Genomic DNA, 25,134 nt, shown 5'->3' on the forward strand with positions numbered 1-25,134 from the left:
GAGAGCAGTGTATATTTACTAAATTAAGTGCGGGTGTTCGCGGCCGACTCACGGCTCTACCTAATTCTCGTGTGCTCAAGAGATACTTTTTGAACCAACGCAATGGAGCAACTTCGTGAAACGACATAAAGAAGCTGCGTCGCGATTCGTCTGCTCGTGAAAGGTCAAAGCCTCCTCAAACCAAGCAATCAACGATTCTCACTACTAACCGTGCTGCTGGCCTGGCAGGACGGCACAGTATAAGAGCGATTGGGGTCGCTCTCCCACGTCACTGCGCCCGAGCTCGACACTTTAATGAACTTGTACTGAATCGACTGGCCAGCTGGAAGGCTCAGCGTAATCGTCCAAATTGGATTACTGGCGGTGTACTGCGAAGCCGAGAGGGCGGGAGCCTTTGCTGTGTCCCAGTTGCCCAGCTGCTCTGTGTTGCCTGCAATCTTGACTGAGTCGCCGTATGCAGTAGTAATCTTGTGGCTGAAAGTTACTGAGACTGCGGTTGGACAAGCCGAGGTGGCGAGCGTTGTAGCGGTTGCCGTCGTCCTTGTTGGGCTCGAGGTCGAAGTTGGAGTTGTGCTTCCGGTGCTCGCGACGAGAACGACAGGCTCGCCGTTTGTGACGCTGACGCAGAGGTTGCCGCTTCCGTCGGAGGTGTAGGTCCCGCTGCCGAAGACATTGGTCCATTGGCCGTTGTTCTTCTGCGCATTGAAGCAGTACGATCCGCTTGTACCGGCGCCGGTGTTTGTGGTGAGAACGACCAGATTGCCGCCAGCGCGACTCCACGCATAGGCATTGCTGGTGACGTAGAGATGGACCTGATCGTCGCCTGCTAGGCCACCAGCGGACTTTCTGGCGCTCGACAGGCGGGAGATGGCCTGGTAGAGATCGGACTGATTGTTGAATCCACTGCGCCAAAGATCCTCGCGGTTGGCTGGATCAGCCCCGCCAGAATAGCCCTGTTCAGTTCCGTAGTATAGAATGGGTATACCTCTGGACAGGACGACATATGCCAGTGCGTTCTTCAGGAGCGAGACGTCGTTCTTCTGATTCAGCCACCGCACGTTGTCATGGTTGTCCAGGAAGGTGCCGAGAGCAGTGGGGTCCGGGAAGAGTGAGCTGATCTGGTTGTGCATATCGACCATGTCTTGTGCAGAACCTTGTTGCTGGTAGAACCTATTCATCGGGTAGTAGATGGCGTAATTGAGCAATCCAGGCATGGTGGAAGCATAACCCGCGAGGTAGGTGGGACTGCCGTCGAAGACTTCACCGATGCAATACACGCCCGAGGCCGAGACAAACGGAGGCCAGAACTCCTTCTCCACGTGCTTGACCGTGTCGATGCGCACGCCGTCGAACTGGTACTCTTGCACGAGGTATCTGATCCAGTCCTGGTAGAGAGTCCGGATTTCCGACTTCTCGGTGTATACGTCGGGGAGATTGGCAATGCGGCATTCTTGGATGCTGTTCTGGTCCGAGTAGTTGATGTCGCAGGCGGTGTGGTACGAGCTGGACTGATCTAGAGGTGAGGGCCTGTTGTCGGAGATGGCGGCGAAGCCCATATGGTTGGCGACGACGTCGACCATGACATAGATTCCCTATGCCGAATCAGTGACTCCGCAGAAGTGAGCGGAAAGGTCACGCCACTTACCTTAGAGTGAGCAGTATTGACGAGGCTCTTAAGGTCGTCTGTAGTACCGTAGTTCGAATTGATTCCGTAGAGGTCCTGAGCCCAATAGCCTTCCAAGATGTTAGAGTTGTCGGGTCTGACTGAAGGCTGAGTGACTACCGTGATACCCGCCAGCACTGTCTGTCGGCAACGTTAGCCAGTATTGTAGAATGCAACTGGGGGACTGCTCACTCGTCACCACGGGGGTCATCCAAATAGCATCAAAACCCAGGCCCTTGATGTAGTCCAGCTTGGACTCAAGGCCCTTGAAAGTTCCACCACAGTAGTTGCCCAGGTCGCTGCATGAGCCACCTCCGGTATCGCTGCTGCTGCGAGCAACACGGTCGGTTAAGGTGAAGTAGATGCTGCGAGACTTCCATGCACTGGTGTCCGCTGCGGTAACTATGGTAACCAAATGCAGAAGAACAGTAAAGAGAGAGTAGAAGAACTCCATGATGGCGACGGTATTTCAAAGCAATCTCACAAGAGAAGCTGCTTGAAGTTGTGATGGTTGCAAGTAGCTCTCGCGTGCAATTTATATTCCGGTGTTATGAGCTCATGCTTCCTCCCTCGTTGCGCGACTTTGAAGCTCCCCATGGGGTACCTTCGCCCTTACCCGTTTGGTTTCATGATGCCGAAAAGTTGCCCAATGATGCAAGAAGCCATTGACGGAGATTTGAGTATCCCCATCGCGTCGGACCGAGTTGTAGCGAATGAGAAGAAGCCTCAGTCTTAGGTTCGTCACGATGGAAGCAGGGCGCAGAGGGAGATCAATCCGGGGAGACGGTGGGATAGCGGTCCAAAGTCCCAAATCAAGCAGCCGGATGGTTGTGGAGTGTGGTCTTGGCGTCGGTGCTTTACCAGCCTTACCACTTATAGGTCGTCGTCCGCGAACGCCGAATGATCAGGATCACAAGCTTAAATTAATATCGACGAAATGGTAGCGAGTCCGGAAGCGAGCGTCAGATCCATGGCTTAGCCTAGTGTTCCCTGGTGTTTGGGCTCGCAGCGGCCGGCAGTCTGTGTAAACATTACGCCTTTCAGATTGAAGCTACGGCTTATTCGCGTCTAAAGGGCGCGACCGGTACAAAGGGTAGTCGCGTGGAGCCCCAGGCTTAGGGCTAAAGGCTCCTATGCCTGCGTACTACAGGTGGATAGTCGGAACGGGCTTCACCAGCGTGCTTCCACGGGGGCACAGGTAGACAGTAGACTGCCAACCAGGCTCGACTGGATAAATGTCCAAGCGGAGAAGTGAGAATTGAATGAGAAACGCGGTTAGATGAGTGCGTCATTGTCGCGAGACCTACCTTGTAGACGGTAGCTCTCCGATACCATGATTCAGTCCCCTAGCACTTCTACTCCGTACGTGTTTGGGTGTCGAGGAGCACTCGGAAGCCCTGCGTCGTGCGACACGTGAAATCGTCGCACGTAAGACATGAGAGAATACAAACTGTCTACGAGCCATCAGGTCGCGTTATAATACTAGAGAATTTCTCAAGGGCGAAATCCAGCGATAGTCTACGTGATGGAGATGCAGACGGAACGTCCACGGGGTAAGTGATGCGACTAGCCCAATAATGGTTAGGGGGTGGCTTACGTAATAGGCTAAGCAGTTTCGGTTTAGTCTCGTCCAAATTGACAAACCCCGTGGAGAATCATCGCCCCCGTCCGTTCATTCTCAAGCGATCTTTGCGTGTTATGATCTAAACGTGGCATGTAAATCGTATTTGCCTGCGCCGGCTGGTAATATCTGCTTCGAAGCCACAAGCACCATCACTACGCCTGTGTCCTTTCACCTTTTGACCCCTGGTCATGGCGAACCGTCCCGGTTTGTGTCGAGATCTGACCCCACCACGTACAGTCTTTCCTCATCTGTATCCCGTGGACCCGTCTCGCTCCGAATCGTGGTCATCTTTATGATCCGATGAGGCTCAGCGCGTTGGGTTCGGGACCGCTTCCTCTGAGAAGACTGTCCACTCCCATAGCCGCTGCTCTGTGCAGTCGTATCGGCACCTTTACCCTTGAATATCATTTTGTACAGCGGGCGATACGTTGGGAAGGAGGCCGCAAAAATACCAACAGAAAGCTCGAAGGTAGATGTAATGCCGGACGGGATGCTGTCCCCTTTCCACTTAGTTAGCGAGGGCCATGATAGCAGTCGTTGGGAAGCTTACAAGTCGGATCCGGTGTAGAGGCCACTCGAAGTACGAATAGCAACCGGATAAGGCAGACGATGCAGGCACTATAACTCTGAAGTCAGTAAGCCGCTTTTAGCCACAACGAAGCCAATATCACTTACGATCCTCCCATGACGAATGACAAGCTCACTAGCCATTTCTGGGTGGCGTTGATTTTGAGTCCCCAGACGACCGGTAAGGGCAGAGCAAGCATGAAAACGTCGGTACAAATGTTGATACACGACATAGCCAGGGCAAACTTTCCAAACTCGACACAGTGGCCAGACACAGCCGGGTTCCACATCTTCTGAAGCGGTATGCATTGAAGAACGCAGACCAGCAAAGAAGCCAGCGTCATTGCCGTTAGAAATATTCCGAACGCCAAAAGGACACGCTTGAACCACTGGAGGGGAAAGATGCGGCGGTAAAGATACAGCAGTGATATCTTGATCGTGTATATGTTCGTGAAGTAGAGGATCTCCGCGATGAGTAACAACTGCATATAATTAGAGATATTGACAGGAGAGTCCGAGAGCCACTCACCGTGGAGAAGGTTTTCGGATCTGTAAGGAGAATCACATGCCGTCCAGCGCCGTATCTTGTGGTCCACGCGAATGTTATCGGCGTGCCGAGAAACAAGAACTTTTGAGGATCAGTCACGGCCTTTTCGTTGCTTCAGCACTTACCAAGCTTACAAACATCCACCAATCGTCTGCACCGAAGGGAATACCAGGTAGCTTCCTTGCTGCGATTCGCAAGGCCACGAACACGATTGACATGACCCCAGCGACGGCACTGCTCACTATCATTGCTGTTCTCAGATCATCTTGAGCATGATTGACCATATACTGTATCTCGGAGGGAGTAGGCGGTCGGGACATATTTGCGGCGGACGCTTTGAAGTGCAGGATGCAACCGAGGCCTAATGATGAAGAGTGTTGTCGTACTTGTGAAGTGCTGTCAGCTAAAGACCGGCTGGCGAGGCTGACAGCGCTCTCACCAAGCGATTATCCAGCCTTGATATACACCGATAACCTCCTCACGGGCAACGGAAGCAAAGGCCCCGTGCAGAACAGATCACTCGGGAACCTGCTCTTGTGCGTTCGCTGCCGAGCCTTGCGCTTACCACGCTGATCCTCGCGGTCATCCACCGCCGTCCGCGTAAGCAGTGCAGCTGCAGGATCACTGATATGCAGCGTAGACCAGAGTTTGCAAACCTAATCCGTCCTTCGGCATGCCGAGACTGAACTCCAGCGCGCTGCGGAATACCTGGGCATATCAAGACAGCGCTAATGGTATCCCGAGGATAGGGACCGTAATCTTACGGCGCAGGACATGTGTATGTCGTAAAAGGAAAGTAGCACCAGCATCCGGAGGGGCGGATTCCGATGTCGTGGACCCTCTATAGATGAATGCAGCCGGCAAGAGCGACTTCCCTAATCGTCTTCTTCCCTGGTATGGAAAATGAAGAGGCCGATAGGAAGCCGTCAGGTGAATGACTGAGATGGATGTGGATGCTGCGAAAGATCAGCGGAGGAACAGAATTGCGAACAAGGAGCGATGAGGAGCTGCAGGTTGATTCAACCCTGCCATGAATAGGCCGGAAGCGCGACCATCGACTAATGGGCGCGGGCCGTTCCTCCCGAGTGTGGGGATTCAGGCGCTGCAGGCTTACGCCAAGGGCAAGATAAAGCCGGTTGCTGCTTTGCAGGCGCCTTGTCCTTCGCTCATATTAGCCCCGAGTTCATCCTTCGTCTTGGACTCTCTAATTGGAGGTGGGCTTGCATAAAGGGGCGATGCCAGCCTCAAAAGGAGGGTTGCGCTAACCTGCACCGGGACCCATGGATCCTTTCCTCGAAGGACGAGTGCCGCTTGTTCGGTAACGCAGTGCCGGGCATAGACATCCTAGTCACGGAGTGCAGCGGGCATGAACTGAATGCCTCTGTAAGCTAGAAGGCGTCACAGGGCGTTCCCTGAAGATCTGTCTCGTTTAGAATGCGCGGGATAGACGGTTGCACCCTGGAGGAACTTTTTGTCCAATGATGAGCGAGGCAGATAGTGATAGAAAGTCCATGGACTATGCAGAACGTATCGACACAGACTCCACATAATCGCCGCGCTATCCATGCCCAGCACCGCGGTGACAGACAGTTATATTCCCGTCATTTGTAGAGCGAACGTGCACCCGATGCCGCTGACCTTGAAACGAAGGGCCCAGGCGTTCATCGGAAGAGAATCTTGTTCAATAGACATTTCCGACTAGCGGGGATGCTAAAAGGCTTCCTTTCCTGTAAGAAGACTTGCTCAGTTACGACGGTGCGCGAGCAAAGGAAGCAGGTACAAAATACCCATCCACGCACACCACAATTTCCAAGTCACTGCGTCGGCCTCACTGTATCTTGCAATCAAAGTGCGGGCGGCAATGATGGAACCAAGCAAAAGTGAAGGGAGGTATCCAAATAGATCCAGGTTCCAGTAAAATGGGCAATAGAAAGACCAAAACAGAGCGGGGATGCAGACCGACCAGCGAACAGGAGTGTCGCCGTAAATAAGCGGCATGGTTCTGCGACCTCTTGCTTTATCGCCTTCGATATCCGGGAGATCCTGCAGCTGAACGGTCGAAGATATAACGGCAGCCAGGATTGCAATCCATGCATAGACGGTTTTACTGAGGGTGGATCGCGGCCCCCAGGCCACTTGAGCAGCGCCGAAGCTGAAAGAGGACAATCCGCAGGCATTGAGGAGATTTCTGAGGAGCCAATTCTCGTTTGCCCCGCCAAGGTCGTTGTACATGTACGAGAATACCATCAGGGCGACAGAAGCGTCGGACCCCCCGAGTACCACACCAGCTAGGTAGCTTGAGGGCAGGATCCATAGGAGTAGGTGTCTTGCTTCGTCCGGTGTCAGTCTCTTGCTCGGAAGCGGTCTCCAAGGCTTGTTGATAGTATCCTCAATAATGGAGCCCGCGCGTCGTTGGTTGGCAACTACTTCGCCGAGGAGATTGATCCAGGTCCAGGCCATAATGAGAGGTAAGCGAGAGAGTGTGCCAAAGGGTTCGGCGGGCCCATAGACGCCGAAGGCCCCACTGGAAAGCAGGGCAACGCAACCGAAGACCGTCTGAGGAAAGACGACGGTCTTGAGATCGCTCCGAGCGAAGAGCCATAGGGTGTGTAGATGGTAGGCAACTGATCGTTTCTGGTGGACTTTTGTGATGGTCGAAGGCGTGTCCGCAAGCCCAGGTGAGAAAGCCGAAGTCTGGGTAGGTTCCATTCCGCCTAACAAATCTGTGGGGGAGGTGTGGGTGTGTTTTGGAGTAGCAAGAGAATAAAGATTATGCTCTGGAAGCCGATCTACTTAGAAGGTTGTGAACCTAAAAGGAAGACTCCAAAGCACATATATATTGCTCGGGCCGATGGTACTGCTGTGAGTACTGGCTATGTGCCGCCAGGGAGTCCGAGGAGCATTGTGATGGCAAAGCAAAGCTGCTAAGCGTCGGGGCATCGCGTCCATTCAGCCTTGTCGTGGAGAAAGCCTGCATGGAAGGATTCATTCCGTGATTCGCAAGGCCGAGATGAAAATAATCTTGGCCTGCGGTGCGAAGCGAGGGATCACTCTCTGCATTTTCTGAACTTGAGGCCGTAGGAACGATGACCTGCGGCTCGACCGGGTTCAGACCAAGACCCCAAGCTCCAAGAGACATGCGCCGGGAAGGAACGCAAGTATGGTATGACGATCAGTGTTCGCTCTCTCCCCTGGCTAGGGTTATCCGTCAATGGTAGAGGACATGATGCCCTGCTGTTCCTCGGTGGTGTGTTACAAGTATAAGCTTACTATGGCAGATCCTCGATATATGATTTCCGCTTGGGATTATGGGAGGAGAGGTGTTAGAGTGATGGTGTCGATAGACCCCGAAGTCCGGTAACACTACATTGATAACGTTCTCTTCCTGTTTTTGGGGTCTTAGCTGGTGATTGTGTGTCGGTATCCGCTCCTTCCGACTACTGATAGTGCTGTAGGCAGATGAAGCGCCGACGTGAAGACCCCAAGGAAAGGAGTCGTAAAGATATGCAGCGATATCAGGAGACCCGGGAGTGCAGGTGCAGAAGGATCCGAGAAGGCAGGAAGGAGAAGAAAAACAGGAAGGAGCAGAAAGAGTAAAAGCGGGTCAAGTGTGTTGAATGATTGCCTTCTCTGGAATGCGGCAGCGAGGGTAGGAAAAGCAGGCAGAAGAGAGACCGGGAGGAGTAAAGACCTGAGATCGACTTCAGATGCGCTAAAAACAGTGTAGATGCAGATACAGCTAACCCCTTTCGAAACGGGGCCGTGCACAGCGCACCACACCTCCCAACGTGCAACAAAACCCTCAGATTACGCTGCACCGCCTGCACCGCCTGCATGCATATGGAGAACAAACACCCCCGCCCCCGCGGCGCCATTGTCTTGCGCCTACAGTGCCGAAGTTGCGGCACAGCCGTGTCTGACTGTGATACTTCTGGATGTCCTTGCAGGTAGCCATGGAGTCTCACCTGCAGCCAGCTTGGCAATGGGGCACAGAACTGTGCCTTTCGACTTAAGGTAAGTTGTATATATGCGAGATTCCCCTCCTTATGTATTGCAACGGAATTTGCACCACGACTCATTTGATCGCCTTCGCAACATGTTTACCAAGTCTATTCTCGTCTTCCTCAACTGTTGTTCGCTGAGTGTTCTAGCTCAGCACTATCAAGGTATCAACACGGAGTCGCTCAGCATCAAAGTGGTTCTAGGCCTACTTATAACTGCGATCCCTCTGCTGGTCTTGGAGTTTGTCCGTTTGAGCTTGCCGCTTTGGAAATCATGGGATACTATCAGCTGACGCATTCAAGTTGCTCCTAGTGGCTACGTATCGAGCCCTTTGGCATCCGCTTGCTAAATACCCGGGCCCATGGTGGGCAGCTCTGACCGACTGGTATTCTGTCTACCACATCGTTAAAGGCGACCGGCACATTGACTTCTATCGCCTACATGAGAAATATGGTATGAAAAGACCCCATGATGCAGCAGAAAGCGTTCTGACTGAGAGTGGTACAGGCAACATCGTCCGATTCGGCCCACGGCGGATCTCCATTCGGTCCGCAACCGCGCTTAAAGACATCTACAGTGTCAACGCCAATGTTAAGAGGTCGCAAGTCTATGCCTCCACGGCCCACTTCTTTGGCGGGACGCCCTCCTCCAACACCACACCCGACATGAAGGAGCATGCATTTAGACGCAGGGTAAATGTTCGTGCCCTCAGTCCAGCAAATATCAAAGGAATGGAGGAACAGATACTGAAGAATGTTCGATACTTCTGTGAGACTCTGGTCGATGGTGATGGGCATGATTGGAGCTCCCCACACGACATGAGCAAGCTCGTTGGGTATCTTGTCTCGGACATCATGGGAGACATCACGTTCAGCAAAAGCTTTGACGTCCAAAGGAAGCCCGACAATCGCGATCTTCTCACTTCCCTGCCCCAGGCTGTCGCGGGTATTCACTTAGTAAGCGACAACAGCAATACTCCTGGCCTTTGGGCAGTGGATTAACATGGTGAGCAGGTAGGTTATATGCCCGAAATTGTCACGTTCAGACTCCACAAGATTTTCTTTCAGAATCTGATCGCTGGCATTGCCCGATTCACCAGCCTCAGCGCGTCGACCTTTCAATGGCGCTTCGCACAAGAAAATTGCAATGACGTCTTCTCGGCCCTGCTCCAGGCGCGAGACGAGAAGACTGGGCGAGGCTTCTCAACAGACCAACTTATCTCCGAGGCCGGACTCCTTACCATTGCTGGATCCGATACTACGGTCAGTGCCACAACAGCAATATTCTTCTATCTGTCGCATTACCCCTCATGCCGCTCTCGCCTGGAGAAGGAAATTCGCAGTACCTTTGCTAGCATTGAGGACATCCGCATCGGCACTCAACTAGCGTCATGCCACTATCTCCTGGCATGCATTGAGGAAACACTCCGTCTTAGTCCTCCTGTTGGCTCCACGCTAATGCGTGAGGTGTTGCCGGGCGGCCTTACTGTCGACGGGGAGTGGTTCCCACCGGGGACTGACATAGCGGTGCCGCACTATGCGCTCCATCACGACGAACAATACTATCCTGACCCCTTCACCTTCAAGCCACAACGGTGGCTTTCAAAAGACTCCTCCGAAACCATCGACGTTGGCCTGGATCTGGAGACGCCGAACGACGCGCAAGACAAGGCTTCGAGTTCACCAGAGTCGCTTGCTGCCAGCGCGTTCACCGCATTCGGGGTCGGTAGGACGTCGTGCATCGGAAAGTATCTCGCGTACCAAGAGATTTCGCTCGTCGTCGCTCGGACCCTCTGGGGTTTTGATATGCGTCTTGAGCCGGGGTCGACGCTTGGGGAAGGGAGTAAGAAGCTGGGCACTGGGCGGCAGAGACGGAAGGAATTCCAGACCTGGGACCGGTTTGTGAGTATGCACGAGGGTCCAGTGCTGCAGTTCAAACGGCGCGAGTTTTGAGTCGCCGCTGCTCATTGCTGTCTGGTTCTTCTTTAACAGTGGGATGGCAAGAGACCGAATGCTGCCCTTTCCAATATAATATACTCGACATGTGCGTGTGTAAGCCGTGGTTCATCTTGGCGCCGGTCCGTCATCATTTAACGTTGCAGTTCAGCACCATAAGCAGCACGCTGATACAGTGGGACGCGCAAGGTACGGGGTGCTCTAAATTTGGAGCTGAGCTTGAACTCGTGAACTCGTGCACTCGAAGCCACCCAGCTACAAAAACTCACGCATGTATTCACTACTGCGCACGCTCGAATGCCATTACACACAGCGTGCTCGTCGTCCGCCCCAACAGATCTGATTGCTATCTGAAACATCCATGGATCGATGCTAGCGGGCTTGGCACAGCCGGGATCAACCGCCGCACAGCTGCACCTCCGAGTTCCATTTCACACCCAAAGAAGCAGTTTCGTGCAGAATTCCTCGCAACAACTGCACGCCGTCCGCCCACGCCCCTCGCCATCCCTTGTTCGGCCTGTCGCCGCTTCGGTACGCGCCGCCAGGGTCCTCGGGGCATCGCAGGACGTCAACGGTGGCCTTAGCGAAATAAATCCCAGAGGCCAAGTCTTCTCTTCCAGCGCCGTGTACGACAACCCCCAAGGGTGCACGCGATCCCTTCGACACTCGTCGCCATCCGCAGCGGCTATCGTGGCCCCAATTCCGTCCGCCGAGCGACCCAGCAACACTCCGCGGCCTGCGCTGGAATCGCCGCGCGTTCTTCGGCTCCGTGAACTCGCGGGTCGACGGTGACCGGGGCGATCAAGGGATAGCTCAGCGCGAGCCGAGTCTCCAGAACGCCCTCCTGGATGCTGCCCTTACATGGAAAGTCGAAAATGCATCGCCATGTCTATTCGAACGGGCATGCTGCATACCCGTCCATGGGCGGCAGCGGCACCTTTTCTATTCAGCCTCACAAGTACGTTGGCAGTCGCAATGTTCCGCCCACCGCTTCCGCCGCATCTGCCCTCTCTTCTCCATCACCGCCATTCCTGGCGACACGATGCTAACTCCTATTGTCGCTGCAGATTCCAGCCGCGATCACAGCCCGCCCTAAGACGGCGGAGACAGCTCATACAGCGGTTACTGCTCGTCGCCTCGCTCTTCTTCACCGGCGTCTTCTTCTTCTTCCCCAACCTGCGGCCGAACCTTGGCTCCGGCCCGCTCAGTTTCTTCACGTCCAGCGAAGACTCGCAGCTCGAGACGGTGCGATACTACGATTTGAACAATGTCCAGGGCACAGCAAGGGGCTGGGAGAGAGAGGAGAGGATATTGCTCTGCGCCCCACTACGAGACGCCGCACAGCATCTGGACATGTTCTTCGGCCACCTGAAGAACCTCACGTATCCACACAATCTGATTGACTTGGCCTTCCTGGTCGGAGATTCAAAGGACAACACACTCCCAAAGCTGAATGCGTTGCTGGAGGACCTGCAGGCAGACGCAAACCCCAAGCAGCATTTTGGAGAGATTTCAATACTGGAGAAAGATTTTGGGCAAAAGGTCGATCAGAACGTTGAGAGCAGGCACGGTTTCGCGGCTCAAGCGGGGCGGCGAAAGTCTATGGCCCAGGCTCGCAACTGGCTCCTCAGTGCCGCGCTCCGGCCGACGCACAGCTGGGTATACTGGAGGGACGTTGATGTGGAAACTGCGCCGTTTACGATTCTAGAAGATCTTATGCGGCACAACAAGGACATTATTGTTCCGAGTAAGATAGGCTAGAGCTTGCATTCTTTCAACAGCTAACATGGCATCCCAGACGTATGGCGACCGCTCCCCGACTGGCTGGGTGGAGAACAGCCCTACGATTTGAACTCCTGGCAGGAATCGGAAACCGCCCTCGCGCTTGCGGATACCCTTGACGAAGACGCCGTTATTGTCGAAGGTTATGCAGAGTATGCTACCTGGCGGCCTCATTTGGCATACCTTCGTGATCCGTATGGCGACCCCGACATGGAGATGGAGATCGACGGTGTTGGTGGAGTTAGTATTCTGGCTAAAGCGAAGGTGTTCCGTCAAGGAGTCCACTTCCCAGCCTTCAGTTTCGAAAAGCACGCCGAAACGGAAGGGTTTGGAAAGGTCGGTGATAGTCCTGAAGCCAAGTATCCGTTTACTAACTGCGTTTAGATGGCCAAGCGCATGAAGTTCTCCGTCGTCGGTCTTCCGCACTACACCATCTGGCATCTCTACGAACCTAGCGTCGACGACATCCGGCACATGGAGGAGATGGAGAAGGAGCGTAAAGCGAAGGAAGCCGAAGAGGCCGCCAAGAAAGAGCGCATGGAGAAGATCAAGGACCAGTTCGATTCCAAATCTAGCGATTGGGAGAGGGAGAAGGCCGAAGTCCAGAACTTAGTCCAGAAAGCGAAGAACGAGGAAAAGGAGAAAGAGAAGCAAGAAAAGGCAAAGGCTGAGCAAGCGAAGCAGGAGAAACCGAAGGAGGAAGTTAAAGAGGCAGGCGAGCAAGCTAAACGGGCCGACAACTTCCTGGAGCCGGAGGAAATCCATGAGGCCCGGGGGGTAGACGAGAAACAGAAGCTCGAGCCGAAACAGTAAGGAACACATGGTTCTGTTTTTGGTGAAACCATATTCTAACCACCCTCTAGACCGAAGAACGAGGATGCCGCGTAGTGGGCAAAGCTGCTAAGCAACAACGACAATTGACGAACACGATGCAGGGACTCAAGGACGGGTCCTCGTCAGCATATTCTTTTTAATAGCCATGACGGCAAAGCCGCCCATGGAACATTTCCGCCCAACATGGTCGAGGCCCAAGAGGTTTAGCAGACAGGCGAGGATTCGCTGAGCCGGTCTCCCTCGCCAATGAGCTTCGAAGCTCGCTTTTTGCTTTCTTAGGCGTTTAGGGCCAGGGTTTTGTTTGGCGGTTGGATTGTATATATTAGAGATTCTTGCATCATTGGGCGTTGAGCGTGCAGCAGCAAGATGGAGCGCCACGTTTGTACCAATATGAAATCATGCAACTTCACGGACTCATGTGGACGTGCAGGCAGTGTGCTGCTTAGCGGTATGTCCGTTTAGCATAGTCAGCCGCAGGCCACCCTGGCCTTTCACGGGCCGTGAAACATGGCTTGGCACTCGACATGTCGAATTGTCGATGTACCCGGCAGCCCTATTATTGATGCCTACCACGGCTCCATCCGCGAAGAGGACACGGTCTCTTCGAATTTGTCCCATTCTTAACCGCTGCTTCTCAAGGCAAATTCCTTTGAGAGCATGAGTTTCCTTTCCTGATCTTACTGATTGGAGAGCGCAGCCGTTCATGTCCCCACCGCAATCAGCGCACCTCGTCTTTCGCGCTCACCACACCCACAACGCGCGATTTGCCTGAGGAAACCCCTTTCCTGAATATGGCGAGTACCGAGGCCGAAAATGCGCCCCCAGATGCCCTCCAAGATACCGCCGCACGCCTGGAGCCCCGTCCTATTTCCGTCGCAGTCAATCCGGTAGCGCTCGTGGTCACAGAATGTATAACGGTCACGTCTGCGATGCGGAAGCATGCCCGCTGGGCGCATTCCTCGGTGGCAGCTATCCTCGGAGGCTCCTCGAATAAGACGCCCGCAATACAGAAGCGGGACAGGGCTGGGCAAGGCATTGTAGGCGGGGGAGGAGAGCAAGAGGAAGCTGTGCCTAGTAGATGGGGATTGCGGGGGAAGAAGGGCAAGAGCATGCAGGATAATCCCCTAATGTCAGCGTTTGCGCGCCTGAGGAGCGAGCTCAAGGGATGCAAAGGTGTGTGTAATTGCTGGGCTTGAGCTGGAGCAATGCTGATGCGGTGCTAGATATTAGGACCTTTGATACCCCGTCGATGCTCCACCCGTTCCTCCAAGTTATTCGCTCCTCGTCGACCTCCGCGCCGATTACTTCGCTCGCCCTGATCGCCATCACGAAGTTCCTAGCGTACAATATCATTGGAAGCGACTCACCGCGCCTCCCAGAAGCTATGCAGCAGCTCTCCTCAGCCATCACACATTGCCGCTTCGAAGCGAGCGACTCCCCCGCTGACGAGATCGTGCTCCTTCGGATATTGAAGCTCATGGAGGGTATGGTCTCTGGACCAGGGGGCGAAGTGCTGGGCGACGAGAGCATATGCGAGATGATGGAGACGGGCTTGAGCATGTGCTGTCAGGCCAGGCTGTCCGAGCTATTGCGTCGATCAGCGGAGATTGCGATGGTGTCTATGTGCCAGGTCATATTCAAACGTCTAAAGACCCTGGAGATTGAGGCGCCGGACGAGCTTGATGCTTTAGATGAAGAGCTGGACAACGAGGCTTCGCAGGATGGCTTAAAGATGGAGCCCTCGATGAATGGGGACAGTGTCGCCGCGCCAACCAAAGTCGAGGAGCCACAGCAGCCCGGCTCTTCTGAGCAGGGCCAGGAGGATACCGACAGCAATGTGCCGAACCCAGCGGGCAGCACTATAGACCTCCCAGGAACGACAGAACCCGAACTACAGCCCGTTGAGATCAAACCGTATTCTCTCCCGTCCATACGGGAGCTGTTTCGGGTATTGGTTGATCTACTAGATCCTCATGACCGGCAGCACACCGACACTATGCGTGTCATGGCACTACGGATTGTGGATGTTGCACTTGAAGTCGCCGGACCATCAATAGCAAGCCATCCAAGCTTAGCGAACCTCGCTAAGGATACTCTTTGCCGACATCTCTTCCAGCTTGTACGCTCCGAGAACATGGCGATTCTGAACGAGTCTCTCCGCGTTGCCGGCACACTGCTCGCGACTTGCCGAAGTGTCCTGAAATTGCAGCAAGAGCTGTACTTGTCTTATCTGGTGGCTTGCCTTTTCCCACGTGTGGAAATTCCACTGGAGCCTGGGATCGAGCCATCATTATACGAAGGTGTTCCACAAGCCCCTGGCCTGGTCAAGCCGGCACCTCAACAGAATAGCACATCCGGCCGCTCAACGCCCGTACCCGTGAAAGACCGGCAGAAGCTTGGCCTTGAAGGCGGTGCTAGGAAGCCCGACGCTCGAGAGGCCATGGTCGAGAATCTGGGTGGATTGGTTCGGATACCTTCCTTCATGGCAGAGCTATTCGTCAACTATGACTGCGAGATTGATCGTGGTGATGTCTGCATGGACATTGTTGGCCTGCTTTCGCGAAACGCGTTCCCAGACTCGGCAACCTGGAGCACAGTCAACGTACCTCCGCTTTGCTTGGATGCGCTTCTTGGGTTTGTTCAGTCTATCGCTGATCGGCTAGAGGACGAGCCAGTGACGAACGGCTATCCCAACCCAGAGGCGCTTCGCGTACAATGTGCGCGGAAGAAGATCATCATTCGAGGCGCGACAAAGTTCAATGAGAGCCCCAAAGCAGGCATAGCATTCCTCACTTCGCAGGGTATCATAAGAGATCCTGATGACCCAAAATGCATCGCCGAATTTGTCAAAGGCACGACTCGTGTGGACAAGAAAGTTCTCGGAGAGTTCATCTCGAAGAGGTCGAACGAGGAGCTCTTGAAAGCATTCATCGGACTGTTTGACTTCAGAGGTCTGCGCGTTGATGAGGCGCTCCGGCAGCTTCTAAACTCCTTCCGACTGCCGGGCGAATCCGCGCTCATTGAGCGAATCATCAATGTGTTCTCTGAGCAGTATTACCAGCAGGCACAACCTGAAGAGGTGGCTAATAAAGACGCGATCTTCGTCCTCACCTATGCCGTCATTATGCTCAACACGGATCAACACAATCCGAACCTAAAAGGAGCGAAACGCATGAAGGTGGAAGATTTCTCGAAGAACCTGAGGGGGGTCAACGACGGAAAAGACTTTGATCCAGAGTACTTGCAAGCCATATATGAGGCTATCAAGACTCGGGAGATCATTCTCCCAGAGGAGCATGACAACCGCCATGCGTATGATCACGCATGGAAAGAGCTGCTGATCAAGATCCAATCCACGTCGGATCTTATCATCTGCGATACGAACATCTTCGATGCGGATATGTTCGCTGCGACATGGAAGCCGATTGTAGCGACTTTGTCGTATGTGTTCATGTCGGCGACGGATGATGCAGTCTTCTCGCGAGTGGTTACTGGCTTCGACCAGTGCGCGCAGATCGCGGCGAAGTACGGCTTGAGTGATGCGTTAGACCGCATCATCTCGTGCCTCTCCTACATTAGCACGTTAGCGCCGGATATGCCTCCTAGCACAGCGCTGAATACCGAGGTGCAAGTAGAGAAGAAGAGCGTCATGGTCAGCGAGACAGCCGTCAGGTTTGGAAGAGATGGAAGAGCGCAACTGGCGACTGTTGTGCTATTCCAGGTCATCAAAGGCAATGAATCCGCTATACGGGATGGGTGGAACCATGTGAGTGTTTTGCCCAAGTGTTGGATATCTAAAGCTCACCGTCACAGCTCATCCACATCATGGTCAACCTATTTGTTAATTCGCTAATACCTCCCTACTTTCTCTCTTTCCAAAAGACTCTGGCATTGCCTCCTATACCTCTTCAGAGTCCGGCGCAAATCATCGATCGCGCCGAACGGCCTGCAGATACCGGCATTTTCTCAGCCTTGACATCGTACGTATCGAGCTTCGCGAACGACGAGCCCCCAGAGCCATCAGATCAGGAGATCGAGTACACGCTTTGCACGGTTGACACGGTCAAGGAGTGTCACTTCGAGGACATTTTAGCCAACATCAGCCAGCTTCCACTAGAGGCGCTCCGCTCATTGCTCATGTCTCTGCTGGAACAGATACCAGAGGACGGCTCCCCGAGGGTCATTGTGGTAAAGCCCGAGTTGCCGGCCCCAGCACCAACACGGCCAAATGGCAATAAAGCGAAGATGAACCGCCCTATCTACGATCCCAGTCTGGTATTCGTGCTGGAGCTGGCTACCGTGCTGGCGCTGCGGGATGAGGAGACAGTGAAAGAGCTGGCGAAGGATGTCTCAGACGCTTTAGCGAGCGTTATCCGAGATGCGCCCAAGCTGCATCCCGTGGTGATAGCGCGGTCTGTGTATTATCTCTTAAGCCTGCTAAAGGCGAGCAATGTAAGCAGCCTGATTCCTCTCCCCCGACGATTTACTAAGTGCAGCAGGACTATGACTTCATCCGAGCACCTGTCCTTCTTCATACATTCTCCACATTCGACGAAGAGCTTCTGAAGCAGTGCGCAGACCCGTTGTTGAAGGGACTCTCGGATTGCTGTAAAGGGCCGAGCGGTCTGCGGATTGAGCTGGCAAGCTCGCCAGACTTTTGGTCTATTCTGAACACACTACACCGAGTGCCTAAGGTGGCGGGAGACGCGTTCCAGCTAGTTGAGGACCTCAGCACTTCTGCGCAGCCTGGAATCACAGCAGACAACTACGAAGCTGCTATCGCATTGCTTAATGAGTTTGCTACAGCGGCGCAAGTCGGTGCGAGGCAAGAACAGCTGCATGATCAGGCTACGAGGCGAGGAAAGGTGCAGAAGTCGAAGAAGCCCGAGTATGTATGCCATCAATACTGCATGGATAAGAGCTGACGGGACACAGGAGCAATGAGATGGTAGTACGCGGCAGCAAAGCTATGACAATCGTCTTCCAGATGTCCAGCAGAGTGCCCAGCTTCATCGAGCACTCGCATCTGGAGACGACCGAAGGTATGTTGCGCTGAACCTGCGCCTCGTGACGTTGCTAACCACAACAGCTTGGACGGCATACTGGTCGCCTATTCTTAAGACGCTTACGCATCAATGCCTAAATCCCTGCCGCGAGATCCGCCAGCAGGCCTTTGGGTCGCTGCAACGCACGCTGCTGTCCAACGAGCTCGCTTCTCCGGACCACAAAGAATGGACGGCGATTTTCAGCGAAGTCCTGTTCCCTCTAATCACGCAGCTGCTCAAGCCGGAGGTGTATCAGTCCGATCCGCTGGGCATGAGCGAAACGCGCGTGCGCGCGGCAACGCTGCTTTCCAAGGTCTTTCTACACTATCTCGTCATGCTGTCGGAGACGGACGAACTGCTAGATCTGTGGCTCAAAATCATCACCATCATGGACCGCCTGATGAACAGCGGTCAGGGTGATAACCTGGCATGTTGCTTCGTGCCCAGTTCCTAACTCGCGCTAACACATTCGCAGGAAGAAGCGGTATCCGAGAACCTGAAAAACATGCTCCTCGTCATGTCCAATGGCGGCTACCTGGCCCCGCCAGACGAGAAGCCCGAGCAAGAAGAACTCTGGAACGAGACGTGGAAGCGCATCAATCGCTTCCTGCCGAACTTCTTCGCTGAGCTGTTTCCCGAGGAAGGGCAGAAGCCGAAAGGAGAGAGGAAGTCGAGGGAAAGTAAAGAGAACGAGAAAGAGAACGAGAAGGTGGCGGCGAAGGGGGAGGAAGCGAAGGTGGAGGCATGAGGATGCAAAGCAGGTGTAGAACAGGTGTACGGCACAGAGGCAGGTACCGTAGGATAGAGAGGAAGCCATGATGTCGGCAAGGTATTCTTGTCGCGAAGTAGTCGTTCCACTCGTGTCAGCGTGTACCCGCAAATGCAGACCGCCGTCATCTAGAATGAAACATTGCTGGGGCCGTGAAACAGTTGCCATGCTCCTATTGGTGGATAGCGCGCCATCTTAGCGGCGCAGGGCCCCTGCCTAGGCCTCGGAAATGTGGTTGCATCACTAGAACACTCTCGGCATGCAGCACATGCAGCAGCCCACCAACGCCTCGAACCGGCCCAAATGGCACACCAAGAAATTACACGATGGCGCTTGCCTCCCGCGAGGCTGGCGGGGGCACGGGTTCCTCTTATGAACCTCCGCTTCCGCCCTGGCCGAGCTTTCACTCACTCCACTGTGACACGGCACGCCATCTATCTGCTCTTGAGGCGCCTTCGTTCCTTATCGCACTCGTTTGCAACTGTCACTCTTTTTGTTGTTTTTGGCCTTTTGGTGTGAATTGACGAGCAGGATTTGTGGCTTGCGTTGCTGCAGCTAGTATTGGCGCATATCCCACATCTGACTTCACTTCGAGGTAGCCGTATCTTGGTATAAGACGGCCAGCGGAGCCGATAGCGATCGCACCCCCGCGGCTCAGTTCAGTCTCTCGCTCAACCATGCGTTCGGTATGCGAATTTCCAAGTCCCATTGACGAATGGTGCTCACCAACGACAGCTCTTCCACTCCCTCGCGCTGCTCGTCGCGCTCCTCGCCCGCGTCGCATCTGCCGTGCACACCGTCGAAGTCCAAGGCCAGAGCTTCGTGGACACGGTCACGAAGAAGCGATTGATGGTCATCGGCGTCGACTACCAGCCCGGCGGTCAGGCGGGCTACAAACCACAGGAGGGGCGCGATCCGCTGTCTGAGGTCGATATCTGCCTGCGAGATGCGATTATGCTTCAGCGGCTGGGCGTCAACACGATCCGTGTGTACAATGTCGATCCGACGCTCAACCACGACGAGTGCGCCAGCATCTTCAATGCGGCGGGGATCTATATGATCATTGACGTTAATGGCCCGTTCTCCGGCGAAAGCATTAACAGGGCTGAGCCGTGGACGAGCTACCATGAGGATTATCTCAAGAGGATATTTGGTGTCGTGGAGAACTTCATGGGGTATCCGAATACGCTAGGGTTCTTTGCCGCGAATGAAGTTATGAATGATATGGATACCGGGAAGGTCAATCCGCAGTATATTCGGGTAAGTCATGGGATGTGAGGGTAGGAAGGAATGGGTGCTGACGATAAGCAGGCCGTACAACGCGATCTGAAGAACTACATCAAGAACCACGCCGACCGTACCATCCCCGTTGGCTACTCGGCCGCCGACGTCCGCGAAATCCTTCAGGATACCTGGGCCTATCTCCAGTGCGCGCATGACGATGACCAGTCCTCGTCCGACTTCTTCGGCCTGAATTCGTACTCCTGGTGCGGAGGCGACGCTACCTTCGAGTCGGCACAGTACGATGTCTTGGTCGACATGTTCAAGAACAGCAGCATCCCCGTCTTCTTCTCCGAATACGGCTGCAACGAAGTCAAGCCGCGCGTCTTCGACGAAGTGCAAGCCCTCTACGGCGAGCAGATGACCGTCCTCAGCGGCGGCCTCGTCTACGAGTACAGCCAGGAAGAATCTGACTACGGCCTGGCCATCATCAATGACAACGGCACTGTCACTCTCCGCGTAGACTACGATAACCTGCAGGAACAGTTCAACAAGCTCGACATGGCCCGCATCGAATCGCTCAACCCCACAGCGACCTCTATCGACGCACCTGAGTGCACCTCAAGGCTCATCACCAACCAGGCCTTCGATACAAACTTCACGATCCCGGATGTCTGCCCCGGCTGCGCCGACCTCATCGAGAACGGCATCGACAACCCTACGCGCGGCCAGCTTGTCGAGGTCACAGCAACCGAAGCGCCGAACGCCATCTACGGTTCCACGGGCACCGAAGTTGAGGGCCTCACACTCAAGCTCCTGCCTAATGACGAGGCGAACGGGCCGAGTGGCGAGACGACAAGTCCGTCTGGGACGGGGACGGGAAGCGCGGCAGAGCCAAGCAAGACGGGTGCGGCTAGTAAGATTACTGGCGGCTGGGGACTGCTCGTTGCTGTGTTTTTCGCCTTGCTAACCGCCTTGTAAGATGATGCGCCTTCGATGGTTGTAGAGCCGGATGCGATTTCATCCCCGTCCGGCGTCGCGAGTCCCACGTTTGCGTTGAAGAGAGGCGGCGCGGATAGGCTGTGTGCGAGGGCGGGACCGTGGTTGGTTGGCTTGTTGCTTCTCTATTAGAGGAGGATGCCTTACCCGCTGTGCCCCTCCTGTTGCCGAGCGGATTAATGGTAATGGCTTGAGGTAGCGGCTTGGTGCCGGGGGTGGGGCTCCCGTTTCAGTTCGCTTGTGCATATTGGGAGCATTTTTTCATATACCCTTTCCTTGTAGCTCATGCCCTGTGGGCGAGATTACTTCCCAGCATGTCGGCGGTGGATATCGGTTTGGGAGTTTTCGTATGGCATAGTTGCAAGCATTTATGACGAGCATGAGTGGATGAATAGAAGCTTTTTCATAGTGTTTCTTATTGTCGCCCTTGGCCTGGTTCCATTTGGACTTTTCCATGGCTACCCTCAGCCCGAGAAACCCCCCACGATGCTGTCATTATTTCCATTAGGCGACATCTGCCTTGCTTGCCCGTTCCCCTTTCTATCATTCCCCTACCAACGTTTCCCTTTCTTTAAGGCTGCAGCAACAACTTCCCCGTCGTCTTCCTCGACTCAATATCCTGCGTCGCGCGTACCACGTCCGATAGAGGATACACGTCGTGGATCTTAACATTCAAGCCGTCCTTCTCGATGAAGTTCCACAGCTCCTGCGCGTACTGCTGCAGCTCCTCGCGCGTGGCGATGTAGTTGAACAGCGTAGGGCGGAGGAGCTTGACGTTCCTTGATGAAAGCCGCCTGGGGCAGGAATTAGTATTTTGCATACACATGACGCCGGGGAAAGAGAGACGGGGTTACTTACGCCAACGCGAAACCCGTAACAGGGCCGGAGGCATTCCCGAAGGATACCATCGTGCCCTTGCGGCGCACTACTGCAAGGCAGCTGTCGAACGTCGCTTTCCCGACCGAGTCGAACACGGCATGCACACCCTCGCCGCCCGTAACCTCAAGCACCTTCTTCACAAACTTCTCCCTGTCCTCCTCGTGATACTCCAGCAGCACCTCGGCGCCATTCCGCCGCGCCAACTCCCGCTTCTCCGCCGTGCTCGCCGTCGCTATCGTGTGCGCGCCCACGGCCTTCAGCAGCTGGCACAGCCACAGGCCCACGCCCCCCGCCGCCGCGGTGACAAGCACCCAGTCGCCCTTTTGCACGGGGTACGCTTCGCGGATGAGCGTCACGGCTGTGAGGGCTTGCAGCAGCGAGGCGGCGGCGACTTTTGTGCTGATGGAGTCCGGGATGGGGATCATGTAGTTTGCGGTTACGGGCGTGTATTCCGCGTAGGCGGCGGGGCCCATGTAGGCTACGCGGGTGCCGAGTTGGAGGTCCGAGGGCGTGTTGGGGCCGAGGGCGGCGATGGTGCCGGCGCCTTCGCGGCCGAGGGTGTAGGGGAAGGACGGGGGAGAGTAGACGCCGGAGCGGAAGTAGCTGCGTTATGTCAATTCCAATTCCAATTAACCCGTTTACAGTACGTGAGGAGAAAAAGACAGGAAAGCAAACTCACGTATCAATATAATTAATCCCGATAAACTCGTTCTTGACTAGCACCTCGCCCTCCTTCGGCTCCGGGACCGGTATCTCAGTCTTCAACTGCAGTACCTCGGTCCCACCAGTCTTCTCAATCTGCACGCCCTTCATCGTCTTCGGGAGCGAAGAAACGCTTGCCATGCTTCTTCTTGCGTGAATAGAGCTCGGAGTTACTTGGGCGCTTAGCGTAGAGAGTCTCGTGGATGCAATTGAAGAGCCAGGGAAGCGGGAAGATGTGCGGGCAACGTGGGAGATGAGAGACATGAATCAGAGAAAGAAGGGAAAGGGAAAGGGATTCTTATGAAGAACGCAACGCAATTGACGGCACGGCAATTGCAAAGCAAAGCGGAGAAAGAATGGATGCTGAGAAATGTCCTGCGCACATCTCCGAGAAAGCTGCGGAGCTTCCCCGCAGTCCCCCGCGCACGTCATCGCTAGGGCGCGATTTCCGATGAAAGGGGTACTTTTCAGGACGCTATGGGAAGAACCTCTTGCTAACTTGCGTTCTAACTTACGACACGTTCTAGTTTACATCTCACCGAGCGCGCTGAATCAGATGGCGTCCTGCTCTGTGGTTGGGTGAAGATTGCGCTCACATGGCACGCCACATTTACTCAGCCGTTTCAAGGATAACCGTGACCACAGCTTGATCCACTAACCTTCATCGTCGACTTCTTGGTTGTCAGTCTCTACTCCATGTCCTTTCACCCTGATAGAGAACATGGACCCTCTCTCCGCTGTTGGGCTCGCCAGCAATATCCTCCAGTTCGTGGACTTCGCTTCCACACTTGTGGGCAAAGGGTTAGAGATATACAAATCTACTGAAGGATCTACAACCATCCATAGTGACCTTCGAGCCTCGGCCGACGGTGCAGGAGATAGGAGCGTCGGCGAACATCAAACTCTGCGTATCGAGTCGTCCTAGGAACGTTTTTGAATCGGCCTTTGGTGCGCAGCCAGAAACAACGTTCCGACTCCACGAGCACACTCAAGAAGACATAAGACTGTACGTGCACCAGATTCTTGGACAACACAAGGTCTATAAACAACTCGAGGCTGAGGACGCCCGGTATGAGAGAGTGCTCCAAAATCTCGTTCAGAAGGCGAACGGTGTCTTTTTGTGGGTGTTCCTCGTCGTAAGAAATCTGGAAGAATCCCTTCCCAACGAAGATACAGTCGAGAGCCTGGAGCAAACCATCGACGAGTTCCCGTCTGAATTGGAACCCTACTTTGAGCGAATGCTCGATACCATCGCGAGACGATACCACGAGCGATCTACAGCCATATTGCTTATGGCGATGGAAAGCGAGGATTTACTCCCTTTGGTCCTCGTGGCACACATTATGCCTGAGGACGACAAAACAGAAGCTCAAGTCGGAATCCCCATAGCGCGCCGCCATGCTTACTCGTTTCGGAAACTACATGCAAGGCTGAAGGCTAATTGCGGCGACCTGGTTACGGTGGTCACAGAACGGAGTGATGATTTTGAAGACACAAAGCAAAGAATCGACTTCCTTCATCGCACAGTTGATGACTTCCTTCGTACTCCATCAGTCCGGAAGAAGCTTCAAGGGCGCGTTCCGGAGTCTTTCGGTCCCTCTACTGCCATTTACGAATGTTCCGCGCGCTACCTAGCATCGACACCTCCCAAGCTGGCTATAACCCATCCGGTTGTACAGCTCCTCCTCCGCAACGCATCGAAACTCGAAAGAGGGCAGGCATCCTACAACCTTGGCCCCCTTGACACATGCAAGGCGGCCCTCGTGCAGGCCAGAACTTCAGCTAAGGATTTCATGGAAGCTGCCATCTCTCACTTTCTCTACTCGTACGTCGACCAGCGGATTGAAGAACCCGAGTTCGACGCCACCTACGCACTGAAGTACCTCGCCTTCGACCCACAGAGTAAAAGCCACGGGCGCGCCACCGAGTGCCCCGTATGCTACGCATCTTGTTCGAGCACGGCGCAAACCCCAACGCGTGCATGGCGGATTCGCCGAACAGAGTTACGCAACAGCTGTGGAAGGAACACACAATTTGGACCGCTAGTCATGTTAATCAGCGACAAAGTTAACATCGAAAGTAGCACTCGGTGGGCCGATCCCGCTCCATTTCGAATACTGTACACCGCGCAAGAGTCCTCCTAGGATATCACGTTGAAGCAACTCGAGGCTGTTACATGCGAGATATTTCTTGAGTACGGTGCAGGCTATGATATTTCGCTTGGATCTGACGGTACGGTGCGCGATGTCCTTCGGCGCCGTTTCAGAGACATGCCCGAGCAAGTCGAACGGTACGAACGGTTTGCGCGGCAATGGCGGAGGAGAGGTATGCTTTCTTGGTCGGCGGATTCAGGCACGCGGGGCTCTCAGAGTCCTACGCCTATGAGCAAAGGTGGGAGGCGGAAAAGAGCGTTTTCGAAAATACTCGACTGGCTGTCCTATAGGGCTGTGCTGTAAGATATATGCATCGAGTGAGAAAATGATCTCTGGAGTGTTTTCTTACATACGACACTTGATCAGATCGTCTCTTCTGGTAGATAATATTC

The 25,134-nt window shown here is 54.4% G+C and overlaps 10 protein-coding genes across 10 annotated transcripts; 6 read left to right on the forward strand and 4 right to left on the reverse strand.

Annotated features, from left to right (window-relative positions):
* Positions 1–19: 19 nt before the first annotated feature.
* Positions 20–2,152, reverse strand: BU26DRAFT_518883 (carbohydrate-binding module family 20 protein). Its single transcript, XM_033828911.1, has 4 exons — positions 1,856–2,152; positions 1,784–1,804; positions 1,646–1,734; positions 20–1,592 (listed from the first exon to the last, which is right to left on the reverse strand). The coding sequence occupies exons 1-4, from the start codon at positions 2,115–2,117 to the stop codon at positions 189–191; spliced, it is 1,776 nt and encodes a 591-aa protein (XP_033683668.1). The 5' UTR covers positions 2,118–2,152; the 3' UTR covers positions 20–188.
* Positions 2,153–3,473: 1,321 nt separating this feature from the next.
* On the reverse strand, positions 3,474–4,721 carry BU26DRAFT_564369 (uncharacterized protein; the record flags this gene model as incomplete). Its single annotated transcript, XM_033833276.1, has 5 exons — positions 3,474–3,787; positions 3,838–3,905; positions 3,963–4,336; positions 4,384–4,482; positions 4,536–4,721. 5 exons carry the CDS (start codon positions 4,719–4,721, stop codon positions 3,474–3,476), a joined length of 1,041 nt encoding a protein of 346 aa, XP_033683669.1.
* Positions 4,722–6,144: 1,423 nt separating this feature from the next.
* BU26DRAFT_530784 (uncharacterized protein) lies at positions 6,145–7,110 on the reverse strand (the record flags this gene model as incomplete). The annotated part of the gene is made up of 2 exons (XM_033830981.1): positions 6,145–6,957; positions 7,045–7,110. 2 exons carry the CDS (start codon positions 7,108–7,110, stop codon positions 6,145–6,147), a joined length of 879 nt encoding a protein of 292 aa, XP_033683670.1.
* A 1,359-nt stretch (positions 7,111–8,469) lies between these two features.
* BU26DRAFT_518889 (cytochrome P450-like protein) lies at positions 8,470–10,554 on the forward strand. The gene is made up of 4 exons (XM_033828912.1): positions 8,470–8,647; positions 8,706–8,856; positions 8,911–9,359; positions 9,417–10,554. Exons 1-4 carry the CDS (start codon positions 8,498–8,500, stop codon positions 10,353–10,355), a joined length of 1,689 nt encoding a protein of 562 aa, XP_033683671.1. The 5' UTR covers positions 8,470–8,497; the 3' UTR covers positions 10,356–10,554.
* A 779-nt stretch (positions 10,555–11,333) lies between these two features.
* BU26DRAFT_427449 (glycosyltransferase family 62 protein) lies at positions 11,334–12,953 on the forward strand (the record flags this gene model as incomplete). Its single annotated transcript, XM_033823729.1, has 3 exons — positions 11,334–12,105; positions 12,157–12,476; positions 12,525–12,953. The coding sequence occupies 3 exons, from the start codon at positions 11,334–11,336 to the stop codon at positions 12,951–12,953; spliced, it is 1,521 nt and encodes a 506-aa protein (XP_033683672.1).
* Positions 12,954–13,507: 554 nt separating this feature from the next.
* On the forward strand, positions 13,508–18,928 carry BU26DRAFT_456232 (Sec7-domain-containing protein). Its single transcript, XM_033824906.1, has 7 exons — positions 13,508–14,147; positions 14,198–16,740; positions 16,788–17,426; positions 17,474–17,862; positions 17,910–18,016; positions 18,064–18,446; positions 18,495–18,928. Exons 1-7 carry the CDS (start codon positions 13,766–13,768, stop codon positions 18,765–18,767), a joined length of 4,716 nt encoding a protein of 1,571 aa, XP_033683673.1. The 5' UTR covers positions 13,508–13,765; the 3' UTR covers positions 18,768–18,928.
* Positions 18,929–19,051: 123 nt separating this feature from the next.
* Positions 19,052–19,386, forward strand: BU26DRAFT_303876 (uncharacterized protein). The gene has a single exon (XM_033821822.1). It carries the CDS (start codon positions 19,092–19,094, stop codon positions 19,305–19,307), a length of 216 nt encoding a protein of 71 aa, XP_033683674.1. The 5' UTR covers positions 19,052–19,091; the 3' UTR covers positions 19,308–19,386.
* On the forward strand, positions 19,387–21,010 carry BU26DRAFT_303877 (glycoside hydrolase family 72 protein). The gene is made up of 3 exons (XM_033821823.1): positions 19,387–19,474; positions 19,524–20,048; positions 20,100–21,010. Exons 1-3 carry the CDS (start codon positions 19,466–19,468, stop codon positions 20,988–20,990), a joined length of 1,425 nt encoding a protein of 474 aa, XP_033683675.1. The 5' UTR covers positions 19,387–19,465; the 3' UTR covers positions 20,991–21,010.
* A 569-nt stretch (positions 21,011–21,579) lies between these two features.
* BU26DRAFT_426436 (NAD(P)-binding protein) lies at positions 21,580–22,730 on the reverse strand (the record flags this gene model as incomplete). Its single annotated transcript, XM_033823669.1, has 3 exons — positions 21,580–21,802; positions 21,867–22,490; positions 22,567–22,730. The coding sequence occupies 3 exons, from the start codon at positions 22,728–22,730 to the stop codon at positions 21,580–21,582; spliced, it is 1,011 nt and encodes a 336-aa protein (XP_033683676.1).
* Positions 22,731–23,087: 357 nt separating this feature from the next.
* On the forward strand, positions 23,088–25,129 carry BU26DRAFT_550625 (uncharacterized protein; the record flags this gene model as incomplete). The annotated part of the gene is made up of 4 exons (XM_033832064.1): positions 23,088–23,379; positions 23,417–24,678; positions 24,749–24,914; positions 25,109–25,129. Exons 1-4 carry the CDS (start codon positions 23,311–23,313, stop codon positions 25,127–25,129), a joined length of 1,518 nt encoding a protein of 505 aa, XP_033683677.1. The 5' UTR covers positions 23,088–23,310.
* Positions 25,130–25,134: the final 5 nt, after the last annotated feature.

The sequence above is a fragment of the Trematosphaeria pertusa genome (assembly GCF_010094035.1).
Source record: "Trematosphaeria pertusa strain CBS 122368 unplaced genomic scaffold BU26scaffold_7, whole genome shotgun sequence".
Taxonomy (NCBI): domain Eukaryota; kingdom Fungi; phylum Ascomycota; class Dothideomycetes; order Pleosporales; family Trematosphaeriaceae; genus Trematosphaeria; species Trematosphaeria pertusa.